Here is a 23,863-nt window from a genome sequence, read left to right as displayed (position 1 = left end):
AAAATAGAAAAGGGAAAGTAAGGTAGTGCAAGTCGGGTCCAGATATTTGGAAGGTACGGCCCAGATCTGCGTCAGGATCTGTTCAGCAGTTCTTCATGCTCCTGAACCTTCTCCCGGAGGGAAGAGGGACAAAAAGTGTGTTGGCTGGGTGGGTCGTGTCCTTGATTATCCTGGCAGCACTGCTCCAACAGTGTGCGGTGTAAAGTGAGTCCAAGGATGGAAGATTGGTTTGTGTGATGTGCTGGGCTGTGTTCATGATCTTCTGCAGCTTCTTCTGGTCTTGGACAGGACAACTTCCATACCAGGTTGTGATGCACCCTAGAAGAATGCTTTCTACGGTGCATCTATAAAAATTAGTGAGGGTTTTAGGGGACAGGCCAAATTTCTTCAGCTTTCTCAGGAAGTAAAGGCACTGGTGGGTTTTCTTGGCAGTGGACTCTGCTTGATTAGACCAAGTCAGGTCATTTGTGATATTCACCCCGAGGAACTTAAAGCTTTTGATCTGCTCCACCTGCGCACCACTGATGTAGATGGGATTGTGCGATCCGCTACTCCTTCTGAAGTCAACAACCAATTCCTTGGTCTTGCTGACTTTGAGGGATAGGTTATTGTCCTCGCACCATGCCACCAGGTTCTTAATTTCCTCTCTGTACTCAGACTCATCATTACCCAAGATACGGCCTACAATTGTGGTGTCATCAGCAAACTTATATATTGAGTTTGATGGAAACTTGGCTATACAATCATGGGTGTACAGTGAGTACAGCAGGGGGCTGAGTACACAGCCTTATGGGGCAGCGGTGCTCAGAGTGATTGTAGAGGAGAGCTTGTCCCCTATTTTTACAGCCTGGGTCCTGTCTGTGAGGAAGTTGAAGATCCAGCTGCAGATCTGAGTGCTAAGACCCAGGTTCTGGAGCTTAGGAATCAGTTTATTTGGAATGATGGTATTAAAGGCAGAGCTGTAGCCAATGAAAAGGAGCCTTACATATGCCTCTTTATTCTCCAGGTGTTCTAAGGAGGAATGTAGTGCCAGAGAGATGGCATCTGCCGTTGACCTGTTGCTCCGGTAGGCAAATTGCAAAGCGTCGAGGTTGACCGGCAGGTTATGGTTGATGTGTGCCATAACCAATGGCTCGAAGCACTTCATAGCAATTGATGTTGGAGCCACAGGTCGATAGTCATTCAGGCATGCCACCTTGCTTTTCTTCGGCACCGGGATTATCGTTGCCTTCTTAAAACACGAGGGGATCTTAGACTGAAGCAGGGAGCAGTTGAAGATGTCAGCAAACACTCCAGCTAGCTTGCTTGCACAGGCCCGGAGAACCCGTCCCGGGACGCCATCTGGGTCCATCGCCTTCCTTGGATTCATCTTCAGGAAGGCTCTTCTAACGTCTTCCTCGGTGACGATGAACCTTGATGCCACCAGTTCCGGTTCATCCGGAGGGGGTGGGACACTCCTCTTCTGTTCGAATCTTGCGTAGAGTACGTCGAGTTCGTCAGGAAGAGAAGCGCTGCAGTTATTGATATTCCCAGCCTTTCCTTTGCACCCAGTGATCTCATTTAGACCCTGCCATAGCCTACTGGCATCCCTCTGGTTAGCCTGGGCTTCCAACTTGGCTCGATATTGCCTCTTGGCGCCCTTAATTGCTTTCCGGAGTTCACACCTAGGTTCCGTGTAGCAACTGGTATCCCCGGACCTAAAAGCCACAGCTCTCGCCTTCAAAAGGGACTGGACCTCATAATTCATCCAAGGTTTCTGGTTAGGGAATACCCAGATCGTCTTGCGAGACACAGTCCTCTCTGCATTTCCAGATAAAGTCCGTGACAGCTGAGGCATACTCATCGAGGTTAGCTGCCGAGTCCTTGAATACTGACCAGTCCACCGATTCAAAGCAGTCACGGAGGACCTCATCCGTTTCCTCTGTCCAACACGACACCATTTTTGACACCGTGACCTCCTGCTTCAGTTTCTGTTTGTAAGCCGGGAGGAGGAGTACGGCCTGATGGTCCGATTTTCCGAAGTGAGGTCATGGGACGGAACGGTAGGCATCCTTGACTGCTGTGTAGCAGTGGTCAAGTATATTCAGGCCTCTGGTAGAGCAGGAGACATGTTGGTATAACTTTGGCAGGGCTTTTCTGAGGTTGGCCTGGTTAAGGTCCCCGGATGTAATGTGCAAAGCCTCCGGATACCTGGTCTCAAGTTCACTGATGTTGGCATACAGTGTATTCACAGCACACTCCATGTCTGCCTGGGGGGGGATTGTAGACCGCTGTCAGTATGACCGAGGTGAATTCCCGTGGCAGATAATAGGGACGACACTTCACCGACAGATGTTCCGGGTCCGGACTGCAGGAGCTTGTCAGTGCCACTGTGTCCGAGCACCACACAGTGTTGATCAGTAGGCAGACACCACCTCCCTTTGTCTTGCCTGAAGACGCCGTGCGGTCCATCCGATGGATCGAAAATCCCTCTGGTCGGATGGCACAGTTGGGGGTGGCAGGGGAGAGCCAGGTCTCTGTGAAACAGAATACACAGCAGTTCTGCATCTCCCTGCAGTAGGTGAGTCTCCCTTTAAGATCATCCACCTTGTTCTCTATGGCTTGCACATTAGCTAGTAGGATGGTGGGCAGAGGGACCCTCACCAGCCCATTCTGGGCACTTCAATCTGACCAGCAGCCCAGCCCTTTTCCCCACGCTTCCTCAGTAAATAGCACATCTTTGCAAGTTTCCATTGATAAAGTGTGTTGTCGGCAGCTCTTTGAGGTTGGTGGACACATCCCACGGGGATCGATCGGCGGGTCGTGTCGTCGGGCGCTCCAGATTGGGCCGAGTGACGGGGGAGGCTCCACTGGCACTTCCAACTGCCAGGGGCCCGGGCTGTCGATTGGGTCGGGCCCTGAAGCCAACATTTAATCCCGGAGGGCCGGGCTGCCAGCTGAAACAAGTCTGTGAACTGAGTCAGGGTTGTGGAGGCCTCCGCTCCAGCCGAGCCCCAGGCTCGATTTCTGAGGTCAGTGGCGGAGGCCTCACTTCCAGCAGCTGTGGATGGCCACCAACGGGGCTCTACAGTGGTCACTCCAGGGAAGCGTCTGGGGTACCTTGAGGTCTCCGACATCACTTCTGTGTGGTCGTCTGCTTCAGAGAGGTGCTGGTCAGAATGGGCCATGTCTCCAGGTGCTCCGACATGGTAGCAGGCCACGAGTCTCCGGGAACATGGTGGACCTCAGACCAGGCCTCGATGATCGGGTCCAGGTGCGGTCTGGAATTGAAGAAGCAATTCTGTCACGTCGGTGATCTCCAGTTGGGTCAGTAGCTTCGCCAGGGTGTTGTTGATCTTGCTAGATGTAGCAAATTGGAGGTTTAGAAGGGTTTCTCGGGTATAGGATAGTGTAGAGGGCAGTTTGCTCGGGAGAGCACATGCAGAGTCGCCAGATACCGGCGCCATCTTAAACACAAAGTCAAGTTTTTATTTGATTAGTGGTCTATTACTTTATTTAATAAAATATACATTTTTCTATAACACTTAATTTTTTTGGAAAATGAATGTTTGGAGATCTAAATTTTCTATTGACACACTAATGCAGAAGGCAAAATATAAACATCTGAAACAAAATGTATATAAAAATCTTGGGTGCCTAGGACTTTTGCACAGTACCGTATAAGATTATCATAGATAGACAGACAGCCGGTATCTTTTTCCCCCAGAGTCAAAATGCCTAATACCAGAGGACATGCATCTAAGCTGGGATGGGGTGGAGGTGTAAATTTAAAGCACTTCCATGTTTCTCTCCACAGTAAATACAAATGAAAAATATTAGGACCTTGCCCACCTTTTGTTGCTCCACACCTAGATGATTACAGACTGCTGGTAAGTGGGATGAGTATTGACTGGTACTTGACACAAAGGGCTGAAAGATTTATGTGCTGCATAACTCTAATCTTAAGAATTTACCAGTAACTGTGTTGGCAGGAGTGGAGGTGGCCATTTTGTGAGACTGACCTTGCTGTTGCCATTTTGTGAACTGTTTGGTGAATTGGTTCTTGCTCTGGGATAACTTAATCAGAGCAGTTGAATGTGGACACAATGAGTTTCTGCTAATGATCTGTTAAATTTGAGACCATCCTCAGATAAGAAGCTGCAAAAGGAACAGCCTGTGATCTGTTCTGCTGGCCCCAGTGTCTGGGTGACCTGGAAAGGCCTAATCAGCGCTGTATTACTAAATAAATAAATAACTTCCCCATCACTGGTATCAGGCTGAACGGCTTGTAGTTCACTGGCTTCTCCTTGCTACCTTTAAACAATGAAACAACGTTAGCCATCTTTCAGTCTCGGGAACTAACAATGAAACAAATCTCAGAATGAGCCTCTGCAGTTTCTCTAGCCTCCCACACGGTCCAAGGTGCACTTGATCAGGCACTGGGGATTTATCCACTTCATGTACTGTAAGGCTACAAATACCTCCTTCCCAGTAGTAAGAATTTGCTCTGAAACATCTCTATTTTTTCCTTACCTCTTGAGTAATCAAAATTTTCTCCTTAGTAAACACCAAAGAGAAATATTTGTTAAAAATCCCACCCATCTCCTGTAGGTCTCATCATAACCTGCTGGTCTCTAAGGGGACTTACTCTATATCCCTAGCCATCCTTTTTACTCATAGCATGGTTATAGAACATCTAGGGATCTTCCTCAACTTTGCCTGCCAGATCCATACCGTTACCTTTTGCCTTCCTGATTTCCCTCTTGTGTATTTGTGATCTTTTTATAGTCATTAAGGGATTTACTCATCCCCAACTTCCTAAACCCAACCGTAATTCTTCCTTTCTCTCGACCAAAGTCTCAACATTACTCGTCAGCCAGTTCCCTGAATTTCGCAGGTTTAGCCTTCATCCTAACAGGAACATGCAACCCTTGAACTCCTGGTATCACACTTGTAAAAGTCTCCCATTTGCCATTTAGAGTTCAGAAATAAGTTCTTCAGCCCAACTCATCCGTGCCAAACATAACATCTGCCCTGCAAGTCCCAGTTGCCCACGTTTGGCCCATGCCCACCCAAGCTCCTCCCCTTCATGCACTTATCCAAGTGCCTCTTAAATGTGTAATCCTACCTGCCTCAACCACTTCCTCAGCAGCTCGTTCTGTGTAACGAAGTTACCCCTCAAGTCTCTTTTAATTCTGTTCTCTTTTCATGTATTTGTGCTCTCTAGTTTTGGACTCCCCACCTTCGGAAAAGACTATCACTGTCCACTTTATCCGTACCACTCATGATTTTCTAAACTTCTATGAGGTCACCCCTCATTCTGCTATGCTCCCAGCATGCTATACACCTCTTCACCACCCTGTCTATTTGCATGGCCACTTGTAATCCTAAGTTTCTCTGATCCACAGCACTCAGTGTCCTGCCATTCATTATACAATTCCCACCCTCGTTTGACTGTCCAAAATGCAATTCCCTACACTTCTTTAACCACTTGCCATTCCTCAGCCCATCTCTCTTTGCAATTTATGGTAACCTGCTTCACTATCAACAGGAAAGAGCCCGCTAATTTACAGTCATCAGCAAACTTGCTAATTGATCCATGTACATTCACATTCAAATCACTTACAAGATAAGATGGCGCTACTGAAGATGTGCGACAGCTTACTGGTAAATCATAAAGCAAGAGAAGCGACGTAAAGCATTAGTTTTAACATCTTTCATGAAGCAAATTGTGGCGAACTGTCGCTGCAGACAGTGAGGAGGCAAGCGGAGGCGAGGCTGGTTTGGGGATGAGGCGCAATGTGTTCGAGCCACCAGGGAAGCAGTCAGGGTATTGCGACCGGAAATGCAGTGAGCAACTTTGGGAGGAGTCAACTTGGAAGAGTTTCAATGCCCATCCACCTAACCCAGGTGTGAGGTTGGATCACTTAAAGCGCTGAGCCGATTTGGTGAGTTCGAGAATGACTTCAGGCATATCGGGGCGCTGGGATCCAGGTCCTAGAACATGGCACTACTCGGTGATTGGACAATTTAACCGCTGGAACAAATAGACTGGAAGCCCGAGTGTCGGGTATGAAGGCGAGGGCCAGGTGATTTCACTCACTCCCCGCAAATGTTTATTCCTTTCTCTGCGGCTCTGATGCTGTGAACTGAGCTGGCTGCTATGCATTCCTGCCCTGCTGGTGTGAAAACTGGGGACTGAGGCTTGGCTTGGGCCTACTCTGGCTGCTCCGGGAGCGGTTCTGGGATTCAGTCTGCTTCGGAATGCTGTTGTTTGCACAATGTTTTTCTTTTCTCTCTTTCTCTGTGCAGTGGCTTTTGTTTTTTTTCTATAATTGGGTTATTTGAGTTTCTTGCTTTATGGCTGCCTGTAAGCAGACAAATCTCAAGGTGTATAATTTATACATTCTTTGATAATATTAGTAGGCAGCTGTCAATCCCAGGGGAACATGGGTTTGTGCCTCTGGTGGACTGTGTCCTCTCCTGGGTGGGAAGATTTGAAGAACCGGCTGTTGCCAATGCAGTGGGATCCCCTCTCCACATCACTGATGTTGTCCAAGGGAAGGGCAAGCGGCGATACAGCTTGGTACCAGTGTCGTCACAGAGGTTGCCAGAGTGAAGTTGTAAACAACATCAAACTGCCTTAGGGACCCCAGCTCTGGGTTTCTTCCTCGGGGTTTACTTCCAGAGCCTTTCCCATGGATAAGTATGGCCGCAAGGCAGCTGAGGTTTTAACTCGGAGTTTTCCTTCTCCCAGGCAGGCTGCTGAGCAAGGCTGACGAGCCCCACCTGCCCAAAGCAACTGGTTTTGAGGGGCCAGTGGTCCGCCTTTGCCTCTTCTCTTGTCAGTAAAAAGAGTTCCACCGGGGCCTAGTAGCTAAGCCACACATGAAGGCCAAGAGTCGGACTTGGTTGGCAGAGGCTGCTAGAGTTGCACGCCATTTGGAGCACTTTATAGGTAGTGGGAGCTTATCCCCACTACCACCCCTGGCTATGACAACATTAGGAATAAGAAATGTACTTTGAATCTTTGAATAACAGAGGCTCCAGCAGTGACCCCTACATAATGTAGCATTAATACATCCCCGTCCTGTATTTTTGATTATTTATTTAGTTTGATGTTAATAAAATTTATTAAATTAAAATTTTGTTAAATTTAGTTTAAAATTTAACCAGCAATCACAACCATTTATACTTGCCTATACATTTACCTGCATATTTCTCTTGGTGCAGTTTCTAAACTAGTCACAGATTGTTCCAGTCTTTGCACTCATGGCCACTCGATCTCCGCTCTTTAGAGCTCTTGCTCTTGGTGCCTCACTCTGCTCTCCTCTGTACCTTGTTGGTCTAAAGCAGGGTTCCCAACCTAGGGTCCAAAGCAGGGTTCCCAACCTAGGGTCCAAAGCAGGGTTCCCAACCTAGGGTCCATGGGCCCCTTGCCTAATAGTATTGGTTCATGGCATTAAAAAAAGGTTGGGAAACCCGGGCCATTGCAGGACTGGTAGGATAGACTGTTGTAGAATAAGACAGGTGCTTTCATTGAGGTCATAGATGCACTTGATGAAGTCTTTAAGAGGAGATTGAGTGGACTGGATATCTACTTTCCAGTGTTTGGAAGGGTGGGGATATTTTATTGAAACTTAGCAACTTCCTTCAGGATGACAGACTAGATGCAGGGAGAATATTTCACATGGCTAAGTACTCTAGGACCAAGTGTTGGAGCCTTAGAATAAGTGACTGGTCTTTTAATTTAAAAATACTTTCATGCAGAATTCTTAGTCATTGAGTTTGTTCAAAACAGCTGTCTGCATATGAAAGGAAATGAGGGACATGGAAATAGTACTGAGGCAGAAGATCAGTCATGATCGATGAATGCTGAAAGAACTGGATGCCCTGCTGTTCTGATCTACTGCTGATTCGATTCACTAATGTCCTGTCACGAAAGAAATTGATTACTCATACTTGAGCTATTGACTCCAGTGCTCCTCAGCTGGTTAAGTGTTACGCATAATGTGATGGTGTACGCCACAGAAATGCTTCACCACCACCTCCTCAAGAATACATAGGGAATATTTAGGTTCTGCTGTGAATAATTGAATTAATGTGGACTTTACTCACATACTTAAAATCTGTTCTGAGCTATGCTGAAAAATGGGTCATTGCAACACTTTTTCTTTCAGATTATTAATGCATCTGAAGAACTGTCTCTTGCTTCCCATTATCCATATATTCGTCTATTCCAAGCAGGATGGAACATGTCAGATCACGAACTGGATGATCTAGCTGGCATCGCAGTGCAGTGGTCAGCTCCCACAGCAGGTAAGAGCAGCTTTCCCAGGACAGGAAGTTACCTGTATATCTACTTATCTCTAACTGCCTTACTGCGTGAAAGTTACTTCGTAAAATACTTCTGCTTCATTAAAATATTTAACTTCTGGAGGAAATAGAACTCAACGCTCCAGGTTGTAATAGTGCTGCACTAACCGCTATGGTAGCATAGTTCAGTCGCGCTGTTCTCTGTAAAGAGTTTGTATGTCCTCCCCGTGGAATGTGTGGATTTCCTCTGGGTGCTTTGGTTTCCTCCCACGGTCAAAAAAGAGGTCATGGTTAATTGGTCATGATAAATTGTCCTGTGATTAGACTAGAGTTAACTCAGTGTGTTGCTGGCAGCGTGACTTCAAGGGCCAGAAGGGCCTGTTCCTCGCTGTATCGCCAAATTAAAAAATAAATAAATAACATGGGGCATCTTGTTGTTAAAGAATGGGGAAGGACTCCAAGCAGGAAACCAAGTAGTAGAAAGGGGCAGAGAACATTGGTGAGGTGCTTTTCAGCACCTAAACAGTCATGATAATGTGGGACATAGTTATGAAAGTAGGAGTTCAAGTATTATGGGTGAATAATAGTCTCATTAATAATTGTAGAACACAGACGATCCTTGAAAGTGGAGTCACCGATAGATAGGGTGGTGAAGAAGGCTTTAGTCTGGTGCTGTTTCCTTCACCCGTCATGATACAAGCATTCAACCTGAAGTGTCAACAGTTACTTTCCTTCCACAGGTACTGAATTCCTCCAGCAGATTATTTCTTCCTCCAGATTCCAACATCTGTAATCTCTACAGTCTTTTTAAAATCTCTTGCAATAGTTTATTAAAATTCCCCGTTCTTGTGGTCTATCTCTAGCTTTAAGCACCCTGTATGCTTTTTAATTTTTATATTTTTTCTTGAGCACAACTTTTCTTTCTAATCCCTCTTCATCAGAGTTCAGAAATAGCTGCTTAAATATCTGTGACTGCTCATCCACTGATCTTTCCTTGAGTGTATTTTCCATCTTTTCTTTGGCTTTGTGTTGCTGAAGAAGATAGTTGTGATGGTTGACCAACATTTTCTTTACTTATTGAATCCCAGAAATTCTTGGCCGCGGCAACTTCACTTCGTTCTCAGCTGTCTGCTGGTTGTTTGGCCGATACCTCTATGAGAAGCTACGTTACCCTATTGGGTTGGTAGAGTCATGTTGGGGAGGCACACCTGTCGAGGTTTGGTCTTCCAAAAGAGCCCTCAGCAAATGTAACCTTCCTGTCAAGTAAGTTTACAGTTTACCATTTTAATTTGCTCTTAGTTTGATATTTTTGTTGGAGAGTTACATGGTCTGAAACTTACTTTCATTTTAAGTAGAATGCTGTGCAGTACTGCATAACCTCTTGTATTCACTTACACATTTTATTGGGGCCGGTGTCCCCTCGCTGTCTAGTGTCTCCACAAGAATAAGAGAAACTGAAGTGGACATAGACAATTTGCCCCCTCAAGTCTTCTTCAGTCTGAAGAAATTTCTCCTCATTTTAGGTTGCATTGGGGCATTGACAGGATGCAGAGCTGGGCAGAGAAGTGACAGAGAGAGTTCAATCTGGAAAAGTGTGAAAGATCGAACTTGGAAGCGAAGTACAAGGTTAATGGCAGGAATCTTAGCAGTGTGGAAGAACAAAGGAATCATGGGGTCCCTCAAAGTTTCCAAATCGATTGATAGAGTAGTTAAGAAGGTGTATGGTGTGTCGGGCTTCATTAGTCGAGGGATTGAGTTCAAGAGTAGTGAGGTAATGTTGCAGCTCTATAAAACTCTTGATAGACCACACGGATGTGGAAGTGTAGAGAGGATGCAGAGAAGATTTATGAGGGCACTGCCTGGATTAGAGAAAAGCTTATGACAAAAATTTTACTGAGATGGGGGGGGGGGGGGGGGGCGCTCAGACTCTGCTAGGGACTGGCAGCACCTGCCCCTAGTGTTGACAGACTGCCTAAACCCTACAGTCTCTTCAGATTAATGGAAGCTGCCATCACTCCCTCATTGTTTGGCTGCAGAGCTCTCTTGAGCTTTTTTTTCTATAATCATAATTGCAATAACATTTGCCACAGAGAAATCTCTAGGCTGGGAGGAGCTGTGCAGTTGCACAAGAAAAAGGGAGATTGCTTCACACCCAGCAAGTGGTGATGAGGGAGACGGTATGATCTGGAGACTACAGTGTGAGCAACACATCTCAGCAATGTGTAGCCACAGCAGTCCCCACAGACAGCCTGCCCACACCAAACGGACTGCTGGCTTTGCATCATGCTTCCAGCACAATAACACATCTTTATGGTATGATAATGATCCGGTTACAACTCTCATCCTCATGCCGCAGTATGTAGGATTCAAAATGGGATTGATGTAGGTTGAGAGAATGTTTCTCTTCATCAGGATTTGATCCAAGCTGATGCCGGAGAGTGGCAATGATTTGCATGCAGCTTCGAAGGGAATTAACAAATATTCTCATTTAGGACTACTACAGTTGAAGTCCACAGTCACGGCCATTAGGTACTTCAGTAAGCAACATTGTTTTAAGATGTTTAAAAAATTCTATTGACCCTCAAAGTTGGCAGACTTGGGTCATGAGTGTAGTTTCCTTTTAAGAAAAAATAAACCTGGAAAAGCATGTTGGCCTGCAAGATCAAAACAGAGGGCCCTGAGGCCCCCATTCCCTACCATCCTGCTGGCTCGTACTGTCTCGGGAAAATAAAATTGAAGAGCAAGATTGCAGTACCAGATGTACAGAGATTGCTGTATAATTTGCTTCACAAAGACATGGCTTACCCCCAGCACTCCACACACAGTGCTGCATCCTGAGGGTGTCACCTTCAACCACATGGACAAACAGCGGAGACAAGTTAAAGATAGCGGGGGCAGAGTTTGCTTCATGATTATGATTAACTCATTGTGGTGCACAGACGTGGTGGTTCTGTCTCAGTCCTGCTCTCCCAACCCGGAACATATGGCCGTCAAGTGTCACCCATTTTATCGGCGGAGGGAGTTTTCCACCATCATCCTGGTTGCAGTATACATTCCACCCCGGCCAATAACAGGCTGGCACTGAAAGGAGCTGAGCATCATGATCAACATTCATGAGACAGCGTATCCTGATGCCTTTCCAATCTGAAGGTGAATCCCTGAATATTGACCAGATCTGAGTGAATATGCCACATGTGTCCCCGACTTGGTGAAAACCTGTTGGAGCAGTGTGTGCCTTCAAGAATATATCAGACATACCCAAACCAGAAGCCATGGATGAATCAGGAGATACAGTTTGCTGAGGGCTAGATCTGTGGCTTTCAAGACTGGTGATCCAGAACTTTACAAAAAGCCCAGGTGTGACTCACGGAATGCTGTCTTAAGAGTGAAGAAGCAATTGCAGGTGAAGTTAAAGACATCATCTTTCGCAGGGTTTGCAGGCAGACTATTACTTCCTACAAGGTGAAGCCTAGCGTCATAAATAGCTGTGATGCTTCAATCCCAGATGAGCTCAGCGCCTTTTATGCATGCTTTGAAAGCGAAAATAAAACTGAGCAAATTCCTGCATCATCCGGCTGTGATCTCTGTCTCAGAGGCGGATGTCAGAACATCTTTCAAGAGGGTGAATCCTTGCAAGGCATCAAGCTGCAATGGTGTACTGTTGTGATGGGAAATAACTGGTTCTTTGAGTCTCAACAGTAGAGGCCTGGACACACACAGTTTTAATAATAAGGAATTTATTTACAAGGGGAAGTCGGGTCAACACAAGCAACTACAATACACAGGAAGTGGTGTGGGGACAGGGTACGGTTACACATACAAAGAACAAGGGAAAAGCACTACAACAGCTATCCCCCTTGACCTTGGATAGCTGCGGCTCCCTTACCAGGACAAACGATAGACCTTCCCAAACATAAATCAATGCACTTACCTTCAATGAGGTGGTCTGTAAGAGAGACCAAGCCAAGGCCAAGTCTCAGCTTTTATAGCATGGGGCTGGGTGAGATAATCCAATTAAGGTGACCAATAATTTAGGTGTGCATTGATTAGTTGGGGGGGACCAAATGTTGATTGGCATGTGGTGTGTCCTCCGACCAGCCAGGTGGCAGTGCACCGAATGTTGATTGGCATGTGGTGTGTCCTCCGACCAGCCAGGTGGCAGTGCACCGAATGTTGATTGGCATGTGGTGTGTCCTCCGACCAGCCAGGTGGCAGTGCACCGAATGTTGATTGGCATGTGGTGTGTCCTCCGACCAGCCAGGTGGCAGTGCACCGAATGTTGATTGGCATGTGGTGTGTCCTCCGACCAGCCAGGTGGCAGTGCATCTGTCACGTGGCCGGTATCTCTGGATACACTCCACCCCTCGGAAGACGCACCACCTAGCCAACACACATAAGAGGGTGAAACAATATCACATACCAGAAATAACCATTTTTAAGCAGCTAAGTAAATGCAGACACTCTTAATCAGCTGGCATGCGCAACATAGTATAGAAATGGCTATGAGTACAAGAATGAGTGCGATGGACCAATGAATGACAGTTGCCCACCACCCCCCTAGGAACCCAAACGGCCACCAATTGCCCCATGAGGTGTTGTGCTGGAGGAGCTGGTCCCTTGATTTTTGAATTTTAGCCACCGAGTCCCGAATGTGAGCAGCCAAGTGAGTGATGTTGCTGGACTCATCAGGGATAAAGGTACAGCATTCCTTACCAACCACTGCACACGTTCCACCATCAGCAGCGAGTAGGTAGTCCAGTGCCATTCGGTTCTGCAGGGCGACCATCCTGACAGGGGTCAGTTCTGCCGCCGTACGGGTGAGGGCATCCTCCGTGTGTTGCAGTGCCACTGCCGTCTCGCTGGCCAGAGTCTCGAGCACACTGGTCATCTGGATCACCTCCCGGGACAGCCGGGCCGTACCATAACTGGGAAAGGCTATCATCCAGAACCTCTCTGCCTCTGTAATGGCCCTCTTGTCCCGGTGGCCGCTGTACGCCGGATGCTCCCCAAGGTCATTCAGGGGGTGGATGAAGGGCACCACATATGCTGGAAAGCAGCAGCCGTACCAGCTCGTGGGGAGCCACGGGTAGGCGCGGTGGCCGCAGGTCCAGTGGGTCCCGTTTAGAGTCCAGGGAGCTCCCAGCTTAGCGGCATCGTTGGCAGTAGTCACTGGGGCACCCGGGTACCAGTTTCGCTGACAGTTGCTGTGACCAACGGAAAGGTTAGAAGTGTGCGCATTGCGGAGTCTGCACCAGCATTCGTTAGGTATACTCAGTGGCTGTGGAATAACTCTGAGGGTGGGGACTCGGGTGGAGGTCAGATTGTAGGAAGGGAAATACCAGTTCCTGAAGCACCCACCCCATCGGGGGTCAAGGGAAGAGATGTTGTGGAGTGGGGAGGAGAGTGGTGGGGGACTGCCCGCAGGGCCCCCCCCCCCCAAACAGATATACCAAAACCAGCAAGAGCAAACAGTCTGTGTAAACAGTTCATCTCAATGTCATCCAGCGGGATGGGCGTGAGTGGCAGCGCATCATCAGCGTGTGCTGGGGCCCGCAAGCAGATCCAGCAGTCCGATCTGTTGGCGTTGCTGGCAAACTCGTAAGCGACCCTGAGGAAGGTGTTGGCAGCTGTCACGGAGCCGACCAGGAGGGATGACTGGAGTCGCACCATTGTCCTGTAGAGGGGTGGGGGTAGGTGTAGGAGGAAACTCATTCTTGTATGGTTAAATGCTGGGTATGTATACAGGACAAATCAGATTTGCCCGGAATGGACCCCTGGACAGCGCACGACAATTTCTCCCTTTCTGGGGAGGCTCTGCGGCTGTCGGATCCATACTCTGCCCGAGTCCTCGGTCTCGGGGGGTTCGGTAGTTTCCCAGTCGGGAGATGGGGACTGGGCCAGTGGGGATCCCCCTTGGCTAGTGGGCCGTGTGTTTAACTGGTCGGCGGCCTGCTGAAGGACACTTAGCCACCCCTGCAGCCTGCGAGAGGGTGTCAGAGTACGGATTTTTTCCTTGGGCAGGCCGTTCATTCTTTCAATTAAGCCCGATGCCTGGGGGTGGTGGGGTATGTGGAACAGCCACGAGATCCCCGCCTCAGCCGCCCAGGTCTGGGCTTTGGTCCCAGCAAAGTGTGAGCCCTGATCGGATTGTACCTCCCATGGGACCCCATAGAGAGAGGGGAGGTGCTGTAATCCTCTGATGGTGCCATTCACAGGGGATAATGTTCTGGAATAAGGGGAAGAAAGCCAGTGTAGGCACCCAGGATAAGATCCCTCGGTGGGCTGATGAAAGGGAGGGATTTGAGAGTCTGGCCAGCATGCTGGCAGACCACGGAAAACCAGTGGACTGGTCTGAGCAGTTAGAGCCCCGTGGAGAGAAGCTGGGCCATCATGTGGTCTCCCTCCTGAAGGAAACAGGGTTCCCCAAAGCCAAGGGGAGTCAAAGGGGTGCCTTCTGGTTGTTTGCGTCTCTGCTGAGACGCCAGGTTGGAATTACTGATCACCTGCAGCACTTGTGTGGTCGGAAGGACAGGGAAATTGAAGACCTCAGTCAGCGTTGTTGCACGCCGAAGGAAGCAGCACAGGCCCGAGCCAACGACCTTGAAGTTAGGGGAACTGAACTTGCCTGTCGCCCCATAAAACTTCAGCAGGCCAGGGCAGCCCATCGGTCTGGCTGGCAGCCGGACCCATTAAAGATTCCAGCCTTAGTCCAGTGTGGCGACAAGCTGGACGCAGGGCTGGGGGATGGGGACATCTGGCTGGATAGTGACGACGAGGGGGTGCCCGAGGAGCCAAGGTCCCACAACCACCCTTCCCCCTGCTCACCCGGGCTCCAACATGCCCGACCCGTCACCACGCGGTCCCAGGTTCACCGCAGGGAGGAAGAGAACGAGGGGGAGACGCTCGGACCTTCCCCTAGTCACTCCGAGATCACGGAGACCCGGGACTTCTCACCCGAGCTCCAACATGCCCGACCCGTCACCACGTGGTCCCAGGTTTACCGCAGGGAGGAAGGGAACGAGGGGGAGACGGCCAGACCTTCCCCTAGTCACTCCGAGACCACGGAGACCCGGGACTTCTCCCCCAAGGAGCTGACCCAGTTGGTGGATTGCTACCGCCAACGACCAGGTGAGCACCTCGCGGCCTGGCTGCTCCGGCTGTGGGACGAGGGGGAACCCAACCTCAGCCTCTCCCATCAGGAGGCAAGCGCCCTGGGAAGCCTCTCTGACCAGCAGAGCATAAACAATGCGCTGCGGGTGCCACAAGCAGAAATCCGCGACGGCACAACCCTGTGGGATCAGGTAGTGACCGTGGTACGAGCTCACTATCCCACACTTCTGGAGTGGGATCTACACGGGTGCCCGCAATGGGGTACGGTCAGTGAGGGCACCCGGGTTATCAGGGAATGGGCACTGGTCAACGGCATCTATCAAGGTGCCTGCGACCGTAACTTCCTTGAAAACACACGAATGACTGGTGCCCTAGCGGGATACTTGGTCACTACCGCACGCCCCGATCTGAAGTCGGTAATCCTGCCCCTCATGGCATCAGCCAGCGGTAGGACTGTACGGGATGCTATCACTCTCCTGGAGGGATTAGAATATATGCAGAGAGGTGCACCTACGCAGGTCCGGAAGACTGAGACAAGGGCCCTAGACACTATCCCTCTCAGATACACACGCAGGCAGCTGTACACGGACCTGCTGCGTGTAGGGGTGGATCGTAACCAGATAGATGGTATCCCCACCCCCAACCTATATGCCCTGTGGAAGGAGCATTGCAGGGGGAAGACTACTTACAAAAAGACCACACACACCGAGCCACCCTCCGCGCCTCCCTTACCTGAAACTGTCTCGAAGGCCCTCGAAGCAGAACTCAGACAGCTCGTCAGGCAGGAAATGTCCCACCTCCACCAGCAAAGTGCCTCACCCCCGGCGTGGCAGCCCTCTTTCCCCCTCCCATAGGATGAAGGCCAGGGCCCCCGGCGCATTTGCTCTCTTGCCCTTTCCCGCCCGGGGGACCTGAGGCCACATATACCCGTCACAGTACATTGGGGAAAAGGAAACACACAGAGGTGGATGGCGCTTGTCGACACAGGCGCCCAGCACACGATTATCCCAGGCAGTCCTGCCTTATGGAGGGGTACGGACATGCAGATAGAGGGATTGGGGGGCTCCCTTTTACCCGTCAGGGAGGTCACCCTTCGCCTAGCCATAGGCAACCATTCCCCCAGACGTGTACAAGTCCTTATTGCCTCCTCCCCGGAATGTATCCTCGGGATCAATGTTTTAAAGGGACAATCACTTGAAACAAACAGGGGCAAGTTCACCTTCAGCATCGCACGAGCCACTATTGTCGTCGGGGCGGCTAAGTGGGAGCCAATTGTTATATTCCCTCCCTCCAAGATCATCTGTAACAGTCAGTACAGAGTGCCGGGGGGGCGCCAAGAAATCGCAGACTCCATTCAAGCCCTGTTACAGGAGGGAATTATTAGAACCGCTGCCTCGCCTTTCAATAGCCCCATTTGGCCCATCCGTAAGAGGAACGGCTCCTGGTGGATGACCGTTGATTATAGGCAATTGAACAAGGCTGCACTCCTCCTCGCCGCCGCTGTACCTGACATTGTCACCCTTATTGAAGACATCGCAGGCCATTCCCATAAACCCTGCTCGCAGTGCCAAATGTTGTGATGGAAAATAACTGGTTCTTTGAGTCTCAACAGTAGAGGCCTGGACACACACAGTTTTAATAATAAGGAATTATAAGGGGAAGTCGGGTCAACACAAGCAACTACAATACACAGGAAGCGGTGTGGGGACAGGGTACAGTTACACAAACAAAGAACAAGGGAAAAGCACTACAACAGCTATCCCCCTTGACCTTGGATAGCTGCGGCTCAAATGTTGATTGGCATGTGGTGTGTCCTCCGACCAGCCAGGTGGCAGTGTGTCTGTCACGTGGCCGGTATCTCTGGATACATGTACCTGGTAGGGCACTGAAAACCTCTGCCAACCATCTGGCGAGAGTGTTCAAGAACATCTTCAATCTCTCGCTGCTGCAGTTCGAGGTTCCCAAGTGCTTCAAAAGGGCGACACTCACACCGATGCTTAAGAAGAGCAAGGTGAGCTGCCTCAACTACTATTGCTCAATAGCACTCACATCTGCTGAGATAAACTGCTTTGGGAGGTTGGTCATAGCTAGAATGAACTCCTGCCTAAGCAAAGATCTGGGCCTACTGCAAGTCGCCTACCGCTGATGCAATCTTAATGGCTCTCCACTCACCCTTGTATCACCTGGACAATAGCAATACCTACGTCAGGCTGCTGTTTGTTGATTACAGCTCAGTGTTCAACACTATCGTTCCCTCAGTATTAGTCAACAAATTTCAAAACCTGGGCCTCTGTACCTCTGCAACTGGATCTTTGATTTCCTGGGCCTCTGTACCTCTGCAACTGGATCTTTGACTTCCTCATTGGGAGATGGTAGTCAGTGCGGATCAGAAATAATATCCCCTCCTCACTGACAATCAACATTGGTACACATCAGGGATGTGTGATTAGCCCACTGCACGACTCTCTCTCCACTCATGACTGTGTGGCTAGGCACAGCTCAAATGCCATCTATAAATTGGTTGATGTCACAACTGCTGTTGGCAGAATCTCAGATGGTGATGAGGAGGCGTACAGCAATGAGATAGATCAGCTGGTTGAGTGGCGTTGCAAACAGTAATCTTACACTCAATATGAGTAACACCAAGGGAGTGATGTGGACTTCAGGAAGGGGAAGTTGGGAAAACACATACCAGTCCTCATTGAGGAGTCAGCAGTGGGAAGGGTGAAGATCTATCTCGGGTCCAGCATATTTATGTAGTTATGAAGAAGGCACACCAGCGGCTATATTTCATTAGGAGTTTGAGGAGATTTGGTATGCCACCAAAGACTCTCGCAAATTTCTACAGAAATTGGAGAGCATTCTGACTGGTTGTATCACTATCTGATAACGAGGCATCAATTACATGATTAATAAAAGCTGCAGAAGGTTGTAAACTCAGTCAACTCCATCATTGAAGACATCTTCAAAAGGTGGAACCTCAAGAAGGCAGCATCCAACATTAAGGGCCCTCACCACCCGGGACATGCCCTCTTCTCATTACTACAGTCAGGGAGGACATACACGAGCCTGAAGATGCACATTCAACATTTTAGGAATAGCTTCTTCATCTCTGACATCAAATTTCTCAATGGACCACGAACACTACCTCACTATGTTGCTCTTGAAATACCTGTTTACTTTTAAAAATATATTTTATCTTGTAACTTTTTTATGTATAGCACTGTACCACTGCTGCAAAACAACAAATTTCACAACATGTGTCAGTGACCTGATTCTGATTCTAGTAGTGTCATTTTTGGAAAATAAAGGGTCCCCCATTTAAGGAGTTGAGGAGGAATTTCATTCTTCCTCAGGGGAATGTTTGGAATTCCCTACTCTGGAGAGCTGAGGAATCAGTCTCACTGAAGGCATTTGGGCAGTGATTGCTGATTGTTTAAGCTATAATGGAATTGAGAACTCTGGGACCGAGAGCAGAAGTGGGTGGTGGAGTAGGCTTGAATGGTGCTCCAACCTATTCCTGCCCTTGTCTTTGTGCAAAACTATCCAACCCAACATCCTTCCTGTAATGTGATTAAAAAGTACAGTGCGCTAGCTATGCTTGCTATGCATTTTATATGTTTCTGGCATGACCTTCTTGTAATCTCTGCTTTAGATGATAAAAATACTTTATTAAACATGACTGTTCAAGGACAGTATGACCCGGGTGACGACGAACTTTGAAAAACTGACTAACTTTGTTGCATTAATAAAGCACCTTGTTAAATGTATAAAACATGTCTGCATCAGTATTATCTTGTATTTCCATACAATGTTACATTGGGCTGTTACACATCTATTGACAGAGAAGTACTTGCATAAATAGGTAAACCACCTTCATACAAACAAGGACAGAAAACAGGGCAAAGTGAGTATATCTATTTATTCAGTAAGTTATGGGTCAAAGTATTTGGTGAGTACATTTCTAACTCTTCTGGCTTCAGTCTCGTTGCCGTCTGTTCTGAAATTGTTAGGTTGTGTGGGGGGTTGTGTTAGGGAAAACAATGAAATGCCGTGCTGCTGCCACCATCTGTTCCGGCATGTCATAACAGCGTTTTTAGAAATCTCTGGTTACCCCGTCTACACTACTCCGCCCATTCGGTGTTTTCAAAATTACACACTCTGGAGGGCGTTTTAGAAAAGCTCCGTTTTCAGGGAAGGAAAACGCCATTTCGGTGTGGGCGGAGGGTCAAAATGAAGAGAAAAAGCTTCGGTTCCGGATTTATCCGGTCTAGTGTGGACGTAGCCTGAGAAGAGGCCTCCTGACCCATTATTACATGACATTTTTATATGCTCAAGATCAAAGTTAACAACAGGACAATCCAATAGATACAATGCATTCTTAACGCTTCCTTTGATTCAAACGCCTAGATCTTCACACCAACAATCAAGACATTGTAAATTGAATGTCAATCACTGCTTACTCCAAGCTGCATTCATGCATATGCATACCCCTAATTTTCCAGTTTAAGATGGTGCTACTAAAGTTGGATGACAGTTTACTGGTAGTTCAAAAGACAAGAAATACGGCTAAAAGCATTATTAATAACACTTTTTCTGAGGGAAATTGTGGTAAACATTCACCACAAACAACGAAGAGGCAAGCAAAGGTGAAGCTAATTTGAGCCATTGCTGTGATGCTAAGTTGGAACGTAACATGTTTGAGACAGTTCGGGGTCGGGGATGGAGCTGGAGTGAGTGATTTGGACAGAAATCGAGGGAGAGGAGTTGCAGTGCGTGTCCACTTGAGCTGAAAGTGAGGTTGGATCGATTTAAGTGCCAAACTGATTTGGAAAGGTTGAGAACGGCTTTGGGCTGGGCAGCAAGGTCTAGGCCCAGAGCGTATCGCTGTGGCAGGGCCTGGGTCCTAGTGTGCAGCAAAATTCGGTGTTTGGACGATTTAAAGGCCAGCCCAGGTAGACTGGAAAGGCAGGGTGTCAGGACAAGGGTCAGGCCAATTCCGCTCACTTTCCCATGATGTTCACTCCTCTCTCTGCAGCGCTGAGACTGTGAGTCTGCTCCGGCTGCTATGCGCTTTGTGTCTACGAGCTTCGCAGTGTTTTGCCCTACTATATGATGAACTGAGACTGAGGCTATGGGCTTACTTTGGCTGCTCCAGGATTCATGTCTGTGGACTCAATTTGGTTCAGAATGCTGTTGTTTGCTTTTATTGTTTGCATGATTCATGTTTTTTCTCTCTTTCTCTGTGCATTAGGTCTTTAAAAAAATTTTTTTTTTGGGATTCTTGCATTGTGGCTACCTGTAATTTATCCATACTTTGATAATAAATTTACCTTGAATCCTTTGACATCTCAGGTCAATGGGGTGTTTCTTGGTTTGCAATCGACTCCAGTCTGCAGCTCCAGGAAGACCATTGTTCTGAGTTGTATTTCAAACTCAGTCTACATTTCACATTCAGATCTGAAGACTGGTTGCTGTTGAAATTAATATTTGCTGCATTCCATAACTCCAGACTATACCCTAACACTCAGTTTTTTTTCTTTATGAACTCTTTTTTATTATTTAAAACTGAAATAATTTGCAATCATATTACAGTATTGCCGCATTCTTCTTGAGATAGTTGATTGCTCTCGAGGTCAGCATTTATTTCCCAAAGGAGAAGTAACTCAGAATCAGGTGTTAGTCAGCTACTTTGTTGAACATCTGCAGTTCAGGTCGAGCCAGGTTGATGATTTATCTTTTACTTTTCAGCGTTAGCTTTGTCAATGAAGCCAGAGGACCTCATAAACCCAGTGTCCTGTGGAATGCAATGATACATCCATTGAAGAGGATGGCTATCAAAGGAGCCATTTGGTATCAAGGTAAGGTATCTTGGTAAGATATCAAGGTAAGAGAAATTACAGTTGAATGTCCAAAGCAACACATTCAAAATGCTGGAGGAACTCAGCAATTCAGGCAGCATGTATGGAAAAAAACATAAACTGTCGATGTTTTGGGCCGAGGTGGTTTGCAGCAATAATACTGCAGATATTCAGGAAAACAGGATAGAAAATGTTGAAAACACTCAGCAGGTCAGGGTATCACCTGAGAAGAGAGAGAAACTTTTATCAATGTTACAGGATGATGATCTGTCATCAGGTTACTTGGGTCTCTTGCTTTCTAATGATCTGAAGCATTAAATTAATTTCATTTTCCAGAGATGCTGCCTGACCTGCTGAGTACACTTTTCTTTTGCGTTTTCATTGCATGTTTTTATCATCTCCAGCTGCATGATTTAAAGGGACGCTCATTTCTTTTTCACTTACTACTTCTGCATTTGTTTGACTACTATGGAGGCAGACTCAGCATTTTCAGACTTGTCCTCAATCATCGCTTAGATTCCACTGAGCCCAGTGACATTTCAGAATGGAAACTTTGCAACAAGCACTTGGTGTGCAACTGCTTTTGATTTTGCTGGAAGGTAAAACAGGATCACAAGCTAATTTTGGAGGCATTAGGTGGGATCTTGCAAAGTTGATTGGGTGAGAATATTTACTGGTAAAGTGATGATTAGCAAGTAGGAGGTTTTTAATAGTGTGATATCAAGAGTCCAGGGCAATATGTTTCTGCTAGGTTGAATGGGCAAGTTTAGGAAATCCTGGTTGACAAGAGAAATTTTCCTAGTCAGGAAAAAGGAGGCATAGGCAACAGGAGCAAGCAAATTCCTCAATGACTATAAATGTCGGAGTACACTTGAGAGAAATCGATAGAGCAAAAAGGTATGAGATTGATCTGGCAGGCAGAATTAAGGAAATTCACAGAAATTCTGTAGGTGTATTAATGGCAAAATGGCTAGGCACAGCTCAAATATCATTTATAATTTGCTGATGATACAACCATTGTTGGTAGAATCTCAGGTGGTGACAAGAGGACGTACAGGAGTGAGATATGCCAACTAGTGGAGTGGCGCTGCAGCAACAACCTGGCACTCAACGTCAGTAAGACCAAAGAGCTGATTGTGGACTTCAGGAAGGGTAAGACGAAGGAACACATACCAATCCTCATAGAGGGATCAGAAGTGGAGAGAGTGAGCAGCTTCAAGTTCCTGGGTGTCAAGATCTCTGAAGGTCTAACCTGGTCCCAACATATCGATGTAGTTATAAAGAAGACAAGGTAGCAGCTATACTTCATTAGGAGTTTGAAGAGATTTGGCATGTCAACAAATACACTCAAAAACTTCTATAGATGTACCGTGGAGAACATTCTGACAGGCTGCTAGAGGGTTGTAAATCTAGTCAGCTCCATCCTGGGTACTAGCCTACAAAGTACTCAGGACATCTTCAGGGAGAGGTGTCTCAGAAAGGCAGCGTCCATTATTAAAGACCTCCAGCACCCAGGGCATGCCCTTTTCTCACTGTTACCATCAGGGAGGAGGTACAGAAGCCTGAAGGCACACACTCAGTGATTCAGGAACAGCTTCTTCCTCTCCGCCATCAGGGAGGAGGTACAGAAGCCTGAAGGCACACACTCAGCGATTCAGGAACAGCTTCTTCCCCTCTGCCATCCAATTCCTAAATGGACATTGAACCCTTGGACACTACCTCACTTTTTTTTTTGAATATACAGTATTTCTGTTTTTTTGCACATCTTTAATCAATATATGTATACTCTAATTGATTTTCTTATTTTTTAAATGTTATTTATTTATTTTCTCTCTTCTGGATTATATATTCCATTGAACTGCTGCTAAGTTAACAAATTTCACGTCACATGCTGGTGATAATAAACCTGATTCTGATTTGGGAAAAAATAAGTCCCCTTAAGGATCAGAATGGCTGTCTGTGTGTGGAGCCACAGGAAATAGGTGAGATTTTTAATGAATATTTTTCATAATTTTTTGTTGTGGAGAAGATGGAAGCTAACGGAAAAAAGGGGAAATAAATGAACACTAATTACCAGGGACGCGTATTTCAGGCCATAAAGTGCATTGAGATGTATATATCCCCATGGCCTGACAAAGTGCATCCTCAGACCTTGTGGGAAGCTAGGGAAAAATTTGCAGGGGTCCTTGCAGAGGTATTTGCTTCAATACCTCTGCAAGGTTTGGTAGCCACATGAAGTTCTGGAAGACTGGAGGGTTGTGACATTTTTTAACAAAGGCAACAAGGACAGTGGGGAACTATAGGCCAGCGAGCCTGACATCAGTGCTGGCTAAGTTACTAGAGGGGATTGTGAGGCACAAGACCTATCAACATTTGGTTTGACAAGGTCTAGTTAGGGATAGTCAGCACGGCTTTGAAGAGGAACTAAGAGGTCGGATGAGAGTAGGAGACAGAACATTGTCTATATGCACTTTAGCAAAGCCTTTGACAAGGCCCTGCATGGCAGGCTGGACTGGAGGTTTAGATCGCATGGGATCAAAGGAAAGACTGGATTTATAATCGGCTCAATGGTAGGGAGCAGAGAGTGATCGTCGAGG

General features: G+C 47.4%; 1 protein-coding gene across 1 annotated transcript in view; it reads left to right on the top strand.

Annotated features, from left to right (window-relative positions):
• Positions 1 to 23,863, top strand: part of siae (sialic acid acetylesterase) — a 70,342-nt gene that overhangs the window by 28,022 nt on the left and 18,457 nt on the right. The window contains exons 4-6 of the mRNA XM_073029595.1: positions 8,160 to 8,298; positions 9,384 to 9,558; positions 21,157 to 21,266. Of these exons, the coding sequence (XP_072885696.1) occupies positions 8,160 to 8,298; positions 9,384 to 9,558; positions 21,157 to 21,266 (424 nt within the window). The remainder of the gene's footprint in view (positions 1 to 8,159; positions 8,299 to 9,383; positions 9,559 to 21,156; positions 21,267 to 23,863) is intronic.

This window comes from Hemitrygon akajei, chromosome 26 (assembly GCF_048418815.1).
Source record: "Hemitrygon akajei chromosome 26, sHemAka1.3, whole genome shotgun sequence".
Classification (NCBI taxonomy): Eukaryota; Metazoa; Chordata; class Chondrichthyes; order Myliobatiformes; family Dasyatidae; genus Hemitrygon; species Hemitrygon akajei.
This window is presented reverse-complemented; position numbering and strand designations above follow the sequence as displayed.